Consider the following 17,197-nt stretch of genomic DNA (forward strand, 5'->3'; position numbering starts at 1 on the left):
TCACCCGAGTCGATAGAGCATGCGAATACATGAAGCATAGATACTTCACTACATGCATTACGGAGAAAATGAAGACTACTGCAAGTAATTTACCTCTTACTCGCAGCTTGATACGCTTTACGGCTCACTGTAGACGATGGCCGAAGCGTAGCTCACGGAGGAGTCGCCATGGCGCATGCAAGCACTGCTCTGAGCGTATTTCACGAACTTGAGCGTGCATTTCAGCTTCTTCGAGGCCAAGATGCTGTGCAGGAGCAGCGAGATCGGGTGACGGCCGCAAATCGTGTTGTTCGTTTCGTCCAGATATCTCGTAAATCCTTCCGCGTCCAAGCGCTCGATGAACTATTTCATGACAACGTAGAGGGCATAAGCGTCAACAGAAGCCACCATATCATCATTCACAAGCAGTATCCGAAATTCTTGATCACGTACGCCCATGCCCTGGTGATCTAAATATTTGATGTATTCGTGGATCTCGCCATAGGTCGAATCGTGCGGCTGGTAGCGAAATCTGAGCATATCAAGTAACACAGAAGCGCAGCTAGTTAGTGTGATAACCGGTAGGTCGCTCACAAATAATAAACGTTCATACCGAGGTCCCCAGTGGCAAAAATCGGAGCTGATCACGAACAGGTTCTCATCATTCTCCAGATAGGGGGCCAAAATCCTGGAACGAGACACCACCTTAGCCTACACTCTCAACGAGAAAGGGTCATCATAGACAAGATCGAGGCCATACTTTCCGTATTCCGCGTCCATTTTGCTCTTGGTGTTGCCGACCAAGATCGGGACCGCCGTGAACTTGCGGCCATTCATCACCTGCAGACCGACCAAAACAAGCTCTCATCAGCAGTGACGACACAACAACCAAGCCCACGCGTGCCAGGACGCCGCACCTTGTAGATGAAAGGGAGGTGCATCTCAATGCTGTGCTCGTCCTCGTCAACGTCCATCGACATGGTCGCGAACTTGCCCTGCAGGATGCAACGACAACAAAAGTCACCAATATCATCCGGAATATCATCACCAACCCGCACCTCACTCAACCCACCGAATCCACGAGCTTCTCGTTGACTTCGCGGTCGATCACAATGTTGCCCAGCGGCGTCTCATACTCATGGGCAGTCGACACGGCGCACCCACTAAACACCAGCCACCCAGCCCCTTCCATCAGCACACCCACCAAAAACCCACAGCGTACGTGGCCTTCCTCAACACCTTACCGCAGATAGAAGTGGTGCGACGGCCCGAGGATGAAGACGCGCTTGACGCGGTCCAGGTCCAGCAGGTGGTGGTACGCGTACGCTGCCGTGGGGCCCGAGTACCTGCAGCAAGACCCAAGACCAGTGTCAGAGTCGCCTCCTCCTGCTCCTTCGCCGCCCTGCAGCGCACCGGAAGCCTGCGTGTGGACCGATGATGGCGCGGATGCTGGGCTGCTTCTCCTGCGTGTCGTCGTCCTCCGCCGCGCCCAGCCAGCCTGCACAGCCAGCGCGTCATCCGTTCAGCCGTGCCCCGGCACAGCAGACGCTTCTATGAAGCCCACGCACCTGCGAGCTCGCCCTCGAGCTCGTGCTCGTCGTGCGAGTACCAGGAGCCGGCGTGGGTGGCCAGCCGCACGCGCACGGAGCTCGGCTCGGGCTTCTTCGACATCGCCACTGGGTGGGTGGGTGAGATCCAAGCAGCTTCTTCCGAAATGAGCAAGTTGAACTGTCACTTAGGGTTTAGGGTTTACTGACAGCGTACCGGTATTATGAAGGCTACCGGTATGAAAGGTGTCGTAAAGCGACTGGGCGCCCGAAATTAGGCCTGGAATAACTCATTCCCGAAATTCACTCGGCAACAGGCGCACACAAGATCTCGCCATAGATCTTTCTGAATCCGGGAGAAACGGTTTTGCATATTTCCGCCAATATATAAGTTTGTGCGTAGTGAATTACGTTTCTGAGTAGTATGTTTGGCCTGGCTCGTGTGACTTACACATAGTACTGACTCTTACCGGTACTACCGGTACACTCCAGTTTTCGGTGGTTGAAGTTGTTGTTTTTGCTAGTCGACTGGAGTACACCACGCTTTGCGCGCGAGGTCTCCCAGCCAAAGTGCAATTGCGATCGTTATATAGAACCACGCGATGGACGGCATTCATCATCTCGACAGTACATATACTTCATGCGTACAATGAAACTATTTATTTTGTTTTTGTCAATTACATGATGTAGATATCTTAGTTCTTCTCACTCGGTGTATCTCTTAACAGCTCCATGTCCTCCTGAACGTTGTCCGATCGGACTTGAAGCACATTATGGTAAGTCTTGGTCAAACTCTCTGCAGTAGGGCGCATGGACGACGTGGCATACAGTCTAAGAAATGGACGACTGAACAACAGAGTTGTGACCAGTGTATATCGATAAAACTAAATAAAGTATGCATTTTACAGCTACGTAATTCACCATCAATTGCATACTAAAGCCAAAGTGTGATTTGTGCCCCAGATCTGCTCTCATTGTCATTGTAAGTCTCCGTCTTAGCTGAGAGAACAGTACGCTACGGTGCAGACGGCAATATGCTACGTGGTGGCGCTCATTCATAACCTGTCGTGACGGGTGAGCTACTACTGTTCGCGTTACCCTTTGACGAAACAGCGGCCTGCAGTCTTCTACTTGATCAGCCGTGGATCTGTGAATTCGAGGTCCAACTGCACGATCCCTGAGGAGCCCTATTGCCCAGTTCATGCAGACATCGAGCTGATCCATCAAGTATCAAAGAAAAACAAGAACTTACTCTACTTTAAAGATCGTATGTCGGATATGAGGTCACGATGGCATCCAGACTTGACCTTGGTACTTAGTGCCTGCTAAGTTAGACGCGAAAATGCCCCATAGGTCCATTGGCAATGGAGGCATCTGAACGACATACCCGGACACGTTCCTGATTTATAGCCCAACGTTATCCACACTCGTGTTTGTGTCCGTCAATTAAGTCAATTGGGATTATTGCAGCATGGCATTGAACGCCGAGAAGAGCACGAACTTGTAGGTGGTAGCACAACATAGTCCCTGAATCTTAACAACTTCAAGGAGATCGCGGGACTAACGTTATGCAAATGAAAGGCGTTAGGAGACCGCAGGTTGCTGTGCTTATCTACTACTACAGTACTATGATATCAGGATTTTTTTAGCAGCACCATCACAAAAGTTATCCGAAAGACTTCATACCCGACGTGCACTTAAAGAATCGCACTTGGAGGAAATGGGGACTATTTTCATAAAACTATTTAGGCAGGGGTAACGATTTTATGTTATTGTTGAAGTCGTTTGGCCGACTAAAGCTAGCGATGATATCTGCACTGCAGTACCGCGCTGTGACGCAACTCCGTAGTTGTAGTATATCGTCGGACTCAAGAACGACCAATGTCAGTAAAGTGCAATTGAACATTTCTCTAAAATTGAACATGAGCTGCATGCACGGGTTGGTCAACATGGTCATATGTTCTTTACGGCGGAAGATGAGCAGACGGTTGCATTAATACCTAGTAGAGGATGAAGAAGCAGAGCGCTCGATACCGCATGAGAAACACACAAGTGTGTTCGCGCTGAGGCATATGGAAGAAGAATTTCATGTTTGCTGGGCCATGGGTAAACATCAAGCCAGCACAATAGGTAATACATGTACAGTGTACTGTACACTGTACAGGCTGTGTCTAAATAGTGACAGTTCTGTTTGCGCGCATGAACAGCGGCACGTCTCAACGTCGCCCCACTGCATGTACAATACTACAGTACACACAGCACGCTGGCCTGATTCCAATGGTAAAACACCGTAGATGTGTGGCGGCCTCCACATGACGGGATCGGCTGCCGTGGCTTGAGCACAACTTCCAGCGTTGCCTCACGCGCTTCACCTTGAACTGTCGCGGAAACGCAGTCGAGCAATGTTGTGCATCATCCCTTACCCTCGTTTTACCCAGCTGGGATCGATACACAGCACTGGTGTTTTTTCGATGGAGCATCCCTTTTCCGGTCTTATCAGCGTGATGGCGAGGAACTGCTGAACGGTGCCAAGCGAACCTCACTTTCACATTTTGGTCTCGACAACCAATCTCACTGCAGCCGCTGCAGTACATCAACCCACCGGCAGTACACACGCCTCTTACTCGAGTAAGAACCACCCCCCGACGCCAGCTAAGCAACTCCGAGCGTAAAAAGCCGTTCACAAGATGAGGAACCACCACCGCTACAAGCATGCTGCCGATGAGGACGACCATGTCTTGGCGCTCAACAACTACGCCGAAGGATTTCTGGTGAAGCAAGGTAGGCGCGTCAAGAACTGGAAGCGCCGGTACTTCGTCTTCCGCGACGGCTACCTGTCCTACCGCAAGGACCAGCGTGAGAACTCGAGAGTGCTAGGCACAGTCGTCGTTGAAGACGTGTTCTACTGGTCTGGAGCGGAGTTCGGTTTGGCGCTGAAGCTCAGCAGCGGTCGCTCGATGTACTTGTCGCCTTCTTCCGAGCAGCAGGCGTGCATCTGGTACGAGGTTGTACACAGCTACGTGATGCGCCAGCAAATGATCCGTCAGCTTCAGCACGTTAAACGCCAACGGCAGAAGCACCTCGAACCTATTTGGGAAAGCGACTGTGCCGCCCAGCAGAGTGCCGAGCTCGCCCAATACCGCCTCTTGTGCTGATTGAAACCGCACAAGCAGTGATATCAATGCCTTCGCGTGCAACTTGCGAGTACCAAACCGCTCAATGCGAGAAACGGAGCTACTGCAGCACGAGTAGGATGCTGTATGCTCTCCAGAACTACCAAGTTGGAAGCCGTTGGAAGCCGTCGGAAGCTTCACCGTCAGCACACGCGCTGGTCTCTCACCCCGAAGTCCCGAGTTCAGTCACCTTGCTAACAGTGGTGATCAGCACCCGGAACAGGTCTTCACTTCACAATTGGCAGCAGCTCAAGTCAAGCAGACTCGGAATGTCGTCACAGTGGATTAACACGAACACCGTGGGCAGCGATGTAAATTTCTCAGTAGTTTGCCTTCGAATCGAAGATAAGCAAATTCAAAGTTTTGTTCCCATAAACTTTCACTACAATTCCTTTTGGAGAAAAATTCAATTTTACCTACAACTCCAATTTTCGAGATCAGAACAGCATGACGGCACCGCCGCTGGCGCTGAGCTTCTATCGCCGCGCTCCACAGCAGCGCGTGGCCCTAGACGACTTCGAGGAGCTCGGACACAAGCGGATAAAGCTGCTAAGCCAAGTCAGCGCACGGTGGAACACGCATACAACGATCGATCCGCAACCCGACAAGTCGGCAGGGTTCCAAGAATTTGGGAACGACACCAATGCCGACCAACTATCCCATTACGCTCTTCGTTTGGCCTTTTGCAGGTGAAATTTCGGTTCTTCGTATTGTTGCATTTACATTTAGCACTTCACGGAATAGCTTAATGCAACTTTCGTTCGTGCAAGAGCACAGAGTCACGAGTGGATGGGATTGGCTGGTCACTGCAGAAACTCGGCTCTTCGCTGCCCGTCTTGGGTGTGTACCACCGTATACTGCCGTTGCACTGCTTGCAAGTGATGGGATCAAGTATGAGCTGCTGAATGAAGACAATTCGGAGATCGATGTAACGCAGCAAGGCATCTATCGCGTCCCCTTCATGAAAGCTCCTGCCTTGGTGAAGCACCGCGATGTCATTATTCGCGATGGGTTTTGCTTGGTACCTCTCCGCAGAATGCGTTCTGTGGTAATGCACCATTTCAGACGCAGCCTAGAAGAGCAAATGAGTGACTTACAGAGCGCTATACCCGCGCAGGGGCAGGAGCTGGAACGGTTAGCACCGATTTTGGACGGATTCATAGTGGAGGCGCGTGCTTTGGCCGGCTCCGCAAGTTCCATGAAGAAGAATGCGACCAGACCTAAGCTGGAGGTGGCCGAGATCGATCGTGTTGCTCAAAAGCACTTCCCGTTGTGCATGAAGCAACTGCACTGCAAGTTGCGCGAGAATCACCATCTCAAGTACGACGGACGTGTGCAGTACCGAATGTTTCTCAAAGGCGCGGGGTTTTCGGTGCACGAGTGCATCCAGTTTTTCCGCAAGGAATTCACCAAAGCGATTCCAGCCGACAGGTTTGACAAGGAGTACACTTACCACATTCGGCACAGCTACGGACTTGAAGGCTCCCGAAAAGACTACGCACCACTGGACTGCGAGCAGATTATCGGCGGTGGCGCTCCGAGTCACGGCCAATATCACGGCTGTCCGTTCAAGCATTGGGGACGCCCTGCTTTACAAGAGGAGTTGCGTCGCCATGGTTTATCATTGCAAACCGCAATGGAGATCACGCACCAAGCATCCACTGGTCATTGCCAGAGCGCGTGCAGGGCATTTTTCGATGCAACGCATCCCGCCGAATTCACATACAACGCTGCGCACTCAAGCCACCAAGACACTTCAGCTGCATTGTCCCCTAGTGCCAATGTCGTGATGCATCCCAACGCTTACTTGGACGCGAGCATGATGGCCGAACTTGGCTAGCCAAACCCAGATGGCTACATTTGAAGCGATTGGCTGCGACTGAACTGAAATGGCCGTTTTTCGCCAAACACCATTTTTCAGAGCAGCGGAACGGATGAGTGCGATCGAGGCGAGTGCGTCGACGCCTGCTGCGTCTCCGTCGCCGGCGAGAGATTTAGGCACTCTTACCACCAGCAACGCCACGCCGGACCAACTTTTGGCTATTTTGCACGAGCTCCGCAACTCCGTTGGCCCAAGTACGTACCGCTGGAGGAGCCTTAGCCACCCATTTTGGTTTTCGGAGGTACACCCCGTCACTAACGAACCGGTGTGTATTGCATTGCGTTGCGAATTGTTATTGCTACAATAGAGGTTGTGAACAATGCGATCGCCAAGGTGATGCACGTGCCGGTGGAAAAGTTGGGTCAGGTCACGCCCGCCGACGTCAGGAAGAAGACGAAGAAGGAGAAGCAGCTTCTGAAGCAGCAGAAGATGGCCGAAAACGCCAACAACCCGGTGGGACCGAATCAACCGCTGAAGAAAAAGAAGAAACGCGAGTTTAACATGAGCAACTATACGGCGCGTGCGCTGGCAGTCAAGTTCTTGTATCTCGGAGAGAAGTACGCCGGCTTTGCTCGTCAGGACCACATGCCCGAGACAGTGGAGCGGTACCTGCTAGAGGCGTTGGTGCGCTCCAAGTTGATTGAGAATGTTGACAATGCTGGCTATTCGCGTTGCGGGCGCACGGACCGCGGTGTCAGCGCTTTTGGGCAAGTTGTGGCGCTCCGCATGCGCTCAAACATGCCAGCTACCGCTGAGCTGCTCAGCGCGCCATCGATCGACGATGTGCGTCCTGGTGAAAAGTTTCAAGTGCGTTTGGAATCAGGAGAGGTCAAGACGCTGACGGAGCTGGATTACGCTTCGCACATCAACCGCGCGCTACCCGCCGATATTCGAGTGTACTCGGTGGCTTCCTGCCGGCCAGAGTTCAGCGCTCGCTTCGACTGCAAGGCGCGCATGTACCGCTACTTTTTCGTGCGGCGCGACTTGGACATTGAGAAGATGCGTGCTGCGGCGCAGTACCTGGTCGGCAAACACGACTTCCGCAATTTCTGCCGAATCGACCCCAACTGCCACGTGTATGAGCGCAATGTGCGTTCCTTTGAGATCGTCGAGTGCCCGGGCCAGCGTGCAGATGACCCAAGCCAGCAAATGTTCCGGTGCGAGGTCTTCGGTCGTGCATTCCTGTGGCACCAGGTGCGCTGCATGGTTGAGGTGCTGTTTTTGATCGGTTCGGGACAGGAGGATCCTAGCATCATTCCTAAGCTGCTGGACATCGCTCAGACGCCGCGCAAACCGCAGTACGATATGGCGTCTGACTTGCCGCTCGTTCTACACGACTGCTACTTTGCTGACCCAGATGATGCAGAGGGACCGGGACCGCGGTTCGAGTACACGCCGCTCGCGTTGCTGCAAGTGCACGCTCAGCTCACAGAGACATGGGAGAAGCGTTGTGTGCAGGCGGCGATGCTGCGTAGCCATCTGGATACACTAGAGGCCTTCCGCGTAGACGCACGCCTGGTGGTGAATGATTTGGACCATTACGCGCCCAAGCTGGAGCAGTTGATGCGGGAGCGCAAGCTACTAACCAACGAAGGTGGCATTGTGCAGTGGAAGGACATAAGTCCTCTGCTCCCGCTGTCTAAGAAGCGAAAGACGCTTCCGCTGGCCAAGCGTGACACGGGCCACTCCGTCGATGAGCGCAAACGCATTGCTCAAGAACGCAAGCGTCGACGTGAAGAGGGGGAGGACTCCGCCATGCAGGCTGCCAAGGAGGTCAGGACCGAGAGCGGCGAGCACGCGAGCGCGCACGACGCTGCCATTAGCACCGCATCCTGATGTGTCGATGATAGAGGGTTGCAGCGCGAACGCAGGACGCATGCGATGCTGGAATTTTCAGGAGAACGAGGCTACAGCAACGCTGGATGCGTGCAGTGTTGAACTATTTTACTAGCAAACGAGGATGCCGATTCTACGGCAACGCAGGACGCGTGCCCGAGCGTGTTGAACTAGTGTTGTCGGTAGACTGAGGTACAACGCACTGCGATGAAATTTTTCTCGTGAAACCATTGCTTGGATTCCATACATACACTTTCGTCACACGATCGTAAAGCATGTCCGATCTCAAAACTCCTGCGCGATGCGATGGCATGAGCCTCGCTGGCCAGTCAATCTCTAGCCAGAAGACGAGACGCGGCCGAAACGATATTCGGCGCGGAGGCAAGGAAGCAAATGTCTCCAGGGAATGAGCTGAGCAAAAATAATGGTCAACGCTCGGTTCAGCAGAACGTGGCTGTTTTACCTGCTTGTGCGTCAAAGACAACTCGTCTTCTCGCCAGAGCACTGGCCTGCAGCTCATTTCGATGCGACGGAACACGAACACACTGCTAGAAAAATGTGCGTGGCTAGAGCTCACTTAGGTGAAACACGAACGCTTGTTTTATAGTAAATAGAGTCCTCGTCAGCTTTGTAGCTGAGATAAACTAACTAATAGTACACGGTTTGTCGCCAGCACCAGCAGCAGCGTTGTCTTCTTTCTATGGTACATGTGTAGGCTGCTGCCTTGTGGTCGGGACGTCGCTTTGCCTTGAATTGGATGATAGGGAAGTAGACGACTCACACGGAGCTGACAGTGGTTGCGGCCGCGCGCTTCTTCTGAGCTTCGGCCGCCTGCGCTGCCTCGATGGGCGTCACAGGCAGCACCTCCTGCTCGTCCTGGTTGAAGCACACGATAATGGCGCTAACGTTGTCGGTCGATCCGAGCGCGATGGCGTGGCTCACGAGCTCCTCCGTCGCGTGCTGCACGTCTCCGTGGAGGCCCAGCTTGGCACGCACGAAGTTCACCACGTCCTGGGGTTCCATGACGTCATACAGGCCATCACAGCCAAGCACCATGAACTCGTCCTGGCTCTTAATCTCGTGGATTACCAGATCGGGCGTGGCGCTGACCAGATCTCCGTTGAATCTGCTCTTGAACTCACCACGCGCGGTCTTGAAATCGATGTCGCCAAACGCCCGCGACACGCCGAGCATGCCGTAGATCCGGCCCTTGGAGATCTGTCCCTTGGCTGCGAGGATCCGCTCCCGTTCGCTGGTGAGCTCGGGTGTGTGGGCGATGCACATGTCCTTGGCCTGGCCGTTGGTGGACAGTACAACCTGCGAGTCCCCTACAGAAGACACCAGAGCTGTGGTGCCTCGGACCACGACCGTCACGGCGGTGGATCCACTGGGCAACTGCTTCTTGAAGATCTCCTCATCGGTCGCTGCGCAGGCTGTTCGAACGGCATCGGTCAGTTCTAGGTCTGGTGACTGCAGACTTCGAGCCGACTCGGGCTCGTTCGTGGGCTTGCGGAGGTGGGCGAAGACGTTTTCGTGGAGGTTGGCGGCCAGGTACTCGGCGACCTCGGGGCCTCCGTGGCCGTCGTAGAGCCCGAAGAAGGCGACGAGGTCGTCGTCGACCACGCGCGAGGTGCTGGTCTGTCGGTCCTCGTTGGTTTTGCGAATCCCCGTGTCGGAGTAGACGCCGTAACTCACGCGGAGTTGCGGGAAGTACTGGCCTGCAGGTCGGTGCAGCACCAGTGTGCGCTCGGTGTCCGAGGCGGTGGTGGCGGTGGAGAAGACGCTGCCGCTCGGGCTGGCGGGCGAGCAGTCACTGGCCGAGGGCGACTGCGTCTCGGCAGCCTCGAGCACCATGCCGCGCTCGCCGAAGATGCTGAAGACGTCGCGGTGCGAGTCGCCAGTGGGCGGGCGGTGCGCGCCCACGCCGCTCTCGTCGCGCGCCTGCTGCTTGGAGGCGGCTTGCAGGAAGATCTGGCTGAGGCTGGGGCGCTGCTGTTCACTGCTGCTGGGGCTGGCCGGCAGAACGTCCTTGGACGTCTGGCAGCCCATCGAGAGCTTGGGGAAGCGGATGATTGCTGGCGGCTCCGGGCGAAACTCGGCGGCGAGTTCCGACGACGTGCTGGAGGCTGCGCAAAGCGGCAAATGGCGGGCGATTAGTGAGTGCATGAGCTAGCTGTTGCTGCGTGTGTGGGTGATGCAGGAAGGTGGTGGTGGGTTGGGAAAAACGCTTTATTTCTCCGCATTTTCAAGCCATCAGCATCGACCTACGCGCGCGCGTTGCAGTTGCAGCGGACGGGCGGACTTACCGAAGGGGTGCCAAGCGGCGGAGGTGTTGCACTGCGTGGTGGGCGCGTCCGTGGCTGGGCGCGGAAAGGAAGATGTGAGGGCGCGTCTGCACGCCACCAGATGCAGCGGCGGCGGAAGGCTAGGGCTGCAAGGAGCAAGGGCGGCGCTTGCCTGCTCGGTTTCCAGTTGATGAATGAGGCCGTCCACGAGCCGCCGATATTTTTGCCACGGGTTGGGGCTGCGGTGGCGTGGGGGACGCAGCCGGGGCGGCGAGAGCCAGCCGCAGGCCGCCAATCACGACGAGACGCCGCCGCACTGGGCACTGCGATAACCGGTCTGATCGCCGGCAAGGCCGGTCGAGAGTTCACGCCGCTTTACGCTGGAGCGCGCAACTCGCGGAACTCGCAGAGCCCAGCGCGTTCAGTTTCGCACAGTTTTGCTTGAGAATCGGCCAGGGCAGGCTCGTGGCTCGCTGGGCTGAAGCACGGCGGCCCAGCTGGGCTGGCAGCGGTCACCGCGGCGCTGTTTGCAACGCACAGCGCCTCGCCTTTCACGCCGATATCCACGGCCCTAAAATTTGTAATCGCCGCAAACTGGCACTGGCAATTGAGGCCGACAGCAGCGCGCAGCGAGTTTCCAGTGCAGGGCAACTTCAACGCTCGAGCCGCGCGTCGCCGCCGTTTGATGCCCGCGTTGAAGTTGCTGACGCCGATAAGACGCCCGAGTTTCGGGCCACCTCGCGAGAATAGCGGGGTAATCAGATCGCGCACGCAAACCCGGACGTGCCCCCAGCGCACCTGCACCGACCCGTTGACTGGTGCAACCCTAGCATGGAGCGACTTGCGTCGCGAGCAGGACGCGCAGCGCGAGGCTGGAGAACTGCGCCCGGTGCCGAGCGGGCACCGCCGGAGCGGCACCGCACGACGATATCCTTCGAACAATACAGTCAGCTGCAGGATGGACGCCCGAGTACGACCGGCGGGAGATCCGTGGAAACCCAGGCCCAGTGGGTTGGGCTGCTGGGCAAGCATTGACGACGACGACGGCGGCGCGGTCTGCAAGGCGGGCGTAGGCGGCCTCGAAAGCCACCGCAGCTGGTGGCCAAGGCCGGGCACGTTTTCGTCTACGAATGCGGATTTCGGCACCGGGGCACCTCAGCCGGAGCCGCGAGGCCGGAGCCGCCGCGAATCCGTGGCGTGCCGAGCCAAATCAGATCGCGTGCGGGCCACGGAACGCGGAACGCGCGAGGAACAGTGTTGTCGCGACGGCCAGAACCGGGTGTGCGACAGCCCCTGGTTCCGGCGACGAGGGTGGGACCACGCTCCAACGTGTGGCGTTTAATTGACCCGCTGCGCATCCCAGCTGTCAGCGCGTTGACCGCATTTCGGTGGCCCATGTGGCGCATGTGGCGGGTGTCCTGTAGCCTGCAGTGTAGGACTCCTACAGCGAGCGCGCAGGATTTTCGGGCCCGCCGCTACGTGGCACGCGCGCGAAGCCTGCCAGGCAGGCATGGAGGCAAGGATTTCATTTCCCCGTCGGGGACGACCGTCACTGTCGGCGCCAGTGTCCGCACATCGCCGCCTGTGCATCCGTAGACATGCATGTCGTCAGTGCAGAGGAGGGCTCGGGCGGCTTCAAGGAGCATGTGCGTGGCGGCGCCCGGCGCAGTGCATTCGATTGGGATCGGCACTGTTCTAGGATAGGATTGTGCTCCGCTTCGGTGGGCGGCAACGCCTGCAACGTGGCGTCAGCCAATTCACGAAGCACTGCAAGCTTGATGAGCCCTGCACTCTGCTCTGGAACAACAGTGAGCAATTACATGTATGTACGTGAGGCACGCGTCATTGCTCGACGCGCAATGCTAGCCATGGAGCCGAGTGTCGTCAATCAATCGAATCGACAATTCCGGCGTTCCGAGTGGGACGTTTGAGGACCATCCTGTCATGAATTGGCCTTTCCCGTGTCCCTCAAGTGCTGTTTCTGATTGGTCCACACTATCTATACTTTATCCAAGCTTAAACTGCGGGCGACGCTGGTCCAGTCAAATCAAGAGCGACCGCGATCCCGCGCTACAGTCCTCGTCATTCCTCCTTTCTATCGCATAGAGCACAAGTCCTACACTTGCTTCTCGTGGGGCCCGTTCTCACCGTTCTCGTTGATGTAAAAAATTTCCATGCTAATACTGAAAGCCGGGGAGGCCTTCGGCCTTCACCTGTTGGATGTGGAAGCAAAAATGTATTCAAACACCACTGAGAGAACCCTACAACCTTAACTGCGCTGAAGCACCTTCAGCACAAACTGTATGTGTGGCGTCTCCCGCAAGCTCGCTCGGTGTTCGGTCCTCCTCCGTGGACGTGAAGCCGCTCATAAAACATTAAGCATTGCAAAATCAATCGTAAGGTGTTTGAGGTTGCAAGCACGTTCCTCCTCGGGGTCCCATGTGCATGTGACTATAGAACCTTTCGACATCACATTGTTCGCTTTAGTCTAGTACTACTACGTGGTAAGTGGTGATCGCATTGATCGTTACATTTAGTTTTGCATAGAGGTGTAAAGCGTCGCCCGTGCTCCAAACCGTGAGCTCCAAACTCCGCTTGCATCGATGTCGCTGACAGTGCGGAGCCTTTGGCCCGGTCGGAAGAAGCCGCGCAAGGAGACGCCCGAAGAGACTCGGCAGCGATACCTCCGTGAGATTCTGCGCAGAGAGCTTGAGGATAAGAAGCGTGTGGAGCGCGAGATGCACAATGTAGGCGTGTTTTAGTAAACTGGGTTGGCGCACACTCACATTCGAGGTATTTGTGTTGTCACTCTGCAGCTTGTGAAGCAAATCAATGCACTCATTTTGAAAGACCGGAAGAGCTTGGTGGCCTACCAGCGCGTTCGTTGATCGTCGTGTCTTAGTACTCGAATCTTCTTCATACTCACACAGTGCTGTGCTACGACAGAGAGTCAAGGATGAAGACCCACGCTGCGTCTTTACTACCGCATGCTGCGCCGAGTGGGGTTGCCAGAAGTGCATGCACGCTTCGCGCCATGGTTCCTCAAGTCGAACCAGATCCAGCTCAATCGCTGGAGTGCGGTGCTGTTTAACCGGCTCGAACAGGCCTTCTTCGCAGTGCCAGAACAGCTATCCACAGTCGAAATTCGCATGCTTGCTCACCAGAAGCACTATGATGCCATCATGAAGCCTCCGCCAGCGGATTTGGCAGCGCCAGACCCGTCGAAAGCCCTCGAACCCCGCCAAAAAAGCCAAATTTTACTCCAGCGAGCATTTCGAGATTGCTCTTTTCATGTTGATGAGGATATTACACGCAAGCGGCAGCAGCAGGCAGCTATCACCGGTGTGAAGAAGCCCCCACCAAAACCCAAGAATTCTGACGACAACAACAATCAAGAGGATGAAGTTGACAAGCTTGAAATAATTCCGGAGGTAGCAGTGCTAAATGCTCCTCCAGGCTTGGCGCCACAAGTGCGAGGCCAGCTAGAGTCTCATGGCAAACACATCTTTTACACGTATAACGGGCGCTGGAAGGATGGAGAAATGCACGGTGGTCTTGGGGTTTACTCGTTCGCCGATGGTGGCAAGTATCGTGGTGAGTTTGTCCACAATACACCGAGTGGGAATGGAACGGTGGTGTACCCGAACGGTGTCAAATACACCGGTACGTTTGTAGACGGCAAGTTTCACGGTTTTGGAGTGATGGAGATGGAGCGCGGGTTCAGCTACGAAGGTGAATTTCTTCGTGGCCAGCGTTGCGGCTTGGGCAAGCTGCAGATGCACCAAAGTGGTGCTGTCTATGAAGGTGAGTTTTACAACAATATGCGTCATGGGCAGGGGTCGGAGACTAGCGCTCTTGGATACTCCTACACTGGAACGTGGCGCTGCAATCGAATTTGTGGAAAGGGTCGACTGTTTTGCCCAGACAAACGCGAAGTTTTTCGTAAGGACTGGCCACCATTGTTACTCGGCGAGGCCATACGCCTTGTGAAAAAAGAGCAGGCAGAGGCCAGTTGGACACAGGAACTCTGGTACCGGAAGCTTTTGCGGGTGCGGGACGATCTGCGCGCTTTAGATCTGCAGTATGCATTCTGGGACGCCGAAGAAGCCCGCATGGAGCGTGAGGAGGAGGAACGGATTGACAACTTGAAGCGCACTCGTCGCGAGAAGCGTGAAGCGCAGGCAGCAGCGAAGAAGGCTTTCATGGAACAAGTTCAGCGTGAAGCTAACGGCAGCAACAATGAAGGCAACGACGATGGAGATGACGATGATGACGACGAAGATGCTGACGAAGATGCCGACGACGACGGTGCTAGCGAAGGCGATGGCGATGACGACGAAGAAGTTGACGATGAAAATGCCGGAGAGGACGTGTATGACGATCCTGAAGAAGCGTCTTAATCGGCAGTCGCAACTAACGTTTTATGCTATCAATAAGGATTTTCAGTTCAAGAAATACCTTTTTGCTGGTTGTTGTTGTGGCTTTATGTTGGCGTGTGGTCGACTTCAGCAGGTGAAGTCAGCCACAAATCACTTGTTGCCGCACTATCTGGGTAGGTTAGTTTTTTCGCTCAGTCGTGTCCACGCCACCGAGTTTTCGAGCTCGTCGTTGATCTCCTTTAGATCCTTCGACTCGAATGCCATAGCATCGTCACCCGACGCGGTACTAGCCACGGAGGCGGGGCCGCTAAACGGCATTCCCGACGCAACAGCAGAGACGACCGAAGGCGGAACCACGCTTCCTACGGCAGAAATCGGGTTGGGAACGTGACTCAGAGGAGAATTGGAGATAATCTGTCCAGCCAGAGGGCCCGCAAGCGACGTCACAGCTGAGAAAATAGACTGGAGGCCGATGCTGGCCATACCAGCCACGTCGTTCAGCTAGATAAACACCAAAACAAACAGCTCGTTAGTTTTATCAACCCTCGAACGAGCAACAAAAAAAGAATCACATACGTTCTGCGGCACCTCTCCCAGTTGAATGGTCTCGTCGACGCGGCGGTCCAAGAACGCCCACGTGTCCTGGAAGTTGGGCGACTTATCGCTAAGCATGAACAGCTCCGTGCTGGCGTAGATGCCCGTAAGAATCGCACGCTTGGTGTACCAGGACATGTCCGTGGACTTGTCCCCGGCGAAGTACCAGATCTCATCCGAGATCTTTGCCAGTCTCTTCGCCGTTCCGGGGGCGTTCTGCGGCAGTGCACCCGCCGCCATACCCTGCGGCCAAGTGGCCAGCACCGGCTCCAGCATCTCGAGACGCGTGCGAACCCCGAACTTGAGACGTTCGGCCACCGTCATGGCCTGCAGCTGCTCCGTGTTGACGATCAGCGTCTTGCGGAGCTGTTCGAGGCTCGAGTCCATGAAGTATTCCACCAGCTCCACAGCTCCGCGAGGGAACATGCCGTGCGCCACCGACGGGTAGCCGAGGTCCGTGGCGCCAGCAGCCAGAGCCTCAATGGTCCATCTATTGCGCACAACAAGTAGCAGTCACAGAGAGCATTCCGCAGTGTTAAAAATGACGATATCTCAGCTCATAGGGCGAATTAGGACGTCGGAACGCAACGGACCCGTGGACGGCAACGTGGTGCATCGCCTTCTCCAAGATGCGCTGCTCGGGGTCGATTGAAGCCTCCGCTTTCGCGGTATCTTCGCTGCTAGCAGTGGTCTGCGTGCTCTGGAGGCGGATCTGCGCCGCGGCGGGTGCCGCCTGGAAGCACTGGCGGCCCGCCACAGACGCGGAGACGGCGCGCACAGCGCTGCGCTTGCTGGCGACACGAACCGCGCGGTGGATGAGGTTCCTGGACGCCATGGTCGCGAGCTGCTTGGTCTCTTCTTGCTTCTTGGCCCCCCGTTTCGAGTGTGGAGAAACGAAGCCGATGGGCACTCGCGCGGGGGAAGGTTCGAGAAGAGTGACATAGTTGAAGTGAAATGGATTGGCGATCTACATGTATTGCAAATGGGGCTGAGTCAAAAATGCAAGCCAGCAGCGGATAATGGCACTGATCTAGAGTTGGGGTGAAGTTCATTCTTGGATGAGATGAAGCGAGTCCAGAGGAGAGTCTTCACGCTGATGTTCCCGCCAAGAGAAATTTGCGGAGTTGTCAGACGGAGAACATGACCGCCACCGAGGCGGCCGCGACGACGTCGAACATTGCGTCTGTCGAGCATTGCGTCGACAGCTGGCATGACGATGGTCGGCTCGACCGAGGAGGGTGGCGCTGCGCCCGGCGAGACGGTGAAGACCTGTTCCGCCGAAGGGGCATTGGCCAAGACGGTGCGCACGACCACATGCACGGAGAGGCGAATAATCATAGACGACGACAGATACCAAGGGCGGTGCCGATAGCACGACTGTGGGCGAACGTGATAAATCGCTACTGTAGCCTTGGTTTGCTGGCGTTGCGGAAGCTTCCAGCTCGGTAACACTTCTCCGACGAGCAAGCAGCGGGGAACTTCCGCATCTTGCAGAACGGCTCTGGCCTTGACCGCAAAGCGG

At 55.6% G+C, this 17,197-nt stretch overlaps 7 protein-coding genes across 7 annotated transcripts; 4 read left to right on the forward strand and 3 right to left on the reverse strand.

The window, feature by feature from the left end:
- Positions 1–117: 117 nt before the first annotated feature.
- IUM83_08850 (Memo-like protein) lies at positions 118–1,650 on the reverse strand (the record flags this gene model as incomplete). Its single annotated transcript, XM_067933246.1, has 9 exons — positions 118–342; positions 433–511; positions 593–667; positions 740–819; positions 897–974; positions 1,052–1,142; positions 1,224–1,325; positions 1,393–1,477; positions 1,548–1,650. The coding sequence occupies 9 exons, from the start codon at positions 1,648–1,650 to the stop codon at positions 118–120; spliced, it is 918 nt and encodes a 305-aa protein (XP_067781132.1).
- A 2,563-nt stretch (positions 1,651–4,213) lies between these two features.
- IUM83_08851 (AGC protein kinase) lies at positions 4,214–4,565 on the forward strand (the record flags this gene model as incomplete). Its single annotated transcript, XM_067933247.1, has 2 exons — positions 4,214–4,485; positions 4,559–4,565. The coding sequence occupies 2 exons, from the start codon at positions 4,214–4,216 to the stop codon at positions 4,563–4,565; spliced, it is 279 nt and encodes a 92-aa protein (XP_067781172.1).
- Positions 4,566–5,783: 1,218 nt separating this feature from the next.
- Positions 5,784–8,417, forward strand: IUM83_08852 (tRNA pseudouridine(38-40) synthase; the record flags this gene model as incomplete). The annotated part of the gene is made up of 3 exons (XM_067933248.1): positions 5,784–6,130; positions 6,621–6,775; positions 6,889–8,417. 3 exons carry the CDS (start codon positions 5,784–5,786, stop codon positions 8,415–8,417), a joined length of 2,031 nt encoding a protein of 676 aa, XP_067781133.1.
- Positions 8,418–9,194: 777 nt separating this feature from the next.
- IUM83_08853 (putative protein phosphatase 2C) lies at positions 9,195–10,829 on the reverse strand (the record flags this gene model as incomplete). Its single annotated transcript, XM_067933249.1, has 2 exons — positions 9,195–10,543; positions 10,724–10,829. 2 exons carry the CDS (start codon positions 10,827–10,829, stop codon positions 9,195–9,197), a joined length of 1,455 nt encoding a protein of 484 aa, XP_067781089.1.
- A 2,476-nt stretch (positions 10,830–13,305) lies between these two features.
- On the forward strand, positions 13,306–13,590 carry IUM83_08854 (Radial spoke head 10 B; the record flags this gene model as incomplete). The annotated part of the gene is made up of 2 exons (XM_067933250.1): positions 13,306–13,449; positions 13,519–13,590. The coding sequence occupies 2 exons, from the start codon at positions 13,306–13,308 to the stop codon at positions 13,588–13,590; spliced, it is 216 nt and encodes a 71-aa protein (XP_067781090.1).
- Positions 13,591–13,689: 99 nt separating this feature from the next.
- IUM83_08855 (Radial spoke head 10 B) lies at positions 13,690–15,102 on the forward strand (the record flags this gene model as incomplete). Its single annotated transcript, XM_067933251.1, has 1 exon — positions 13,690–15,102. One exon carries the CDS (start codon positions 13,690–13,692, stop codon positions 15,100–15,102), a length of 1,413 nt encoding a protein of 470 aa, XP_067781099.1.
- Positions 15,103–15,246: 144 nt separating this feature from the next.
- IUM83_08856 (RpsU-divergently transcribed protein) lies at positions 15,247–16,510 on the reverse strand (the record flags this gene model as incomplete). Its single annotated transcript, XM_067933252.1, has 3 exons — positions 15,247–15,582; positions 15,658–16,165; positions 16,269–16,510. The coding sequence occupies 3 exons, from the start codon at positions 16,508–16,510 to the stop codon at positions 15,247–15,249; spliced, it is 1,086 nt and encodes a 361-aa protein (XP_067781091.1).
- Positions 16,511–17,197: the final 687 nt, after the last annotated feature.

This window comes from Phytophthora cinnamomi (assembly GCF_018691715.1).
Source record: "Phytophthora cinnamomi strain GKB4 chromosome Unknown Contig120, whole genome shotgun sequence".
NCBI lineage: Eukaryota > Oomycota > Peronosporomycetes > Peronosporales > Peronosporaceae > Phytophthora > Phytophthora cinnamomi.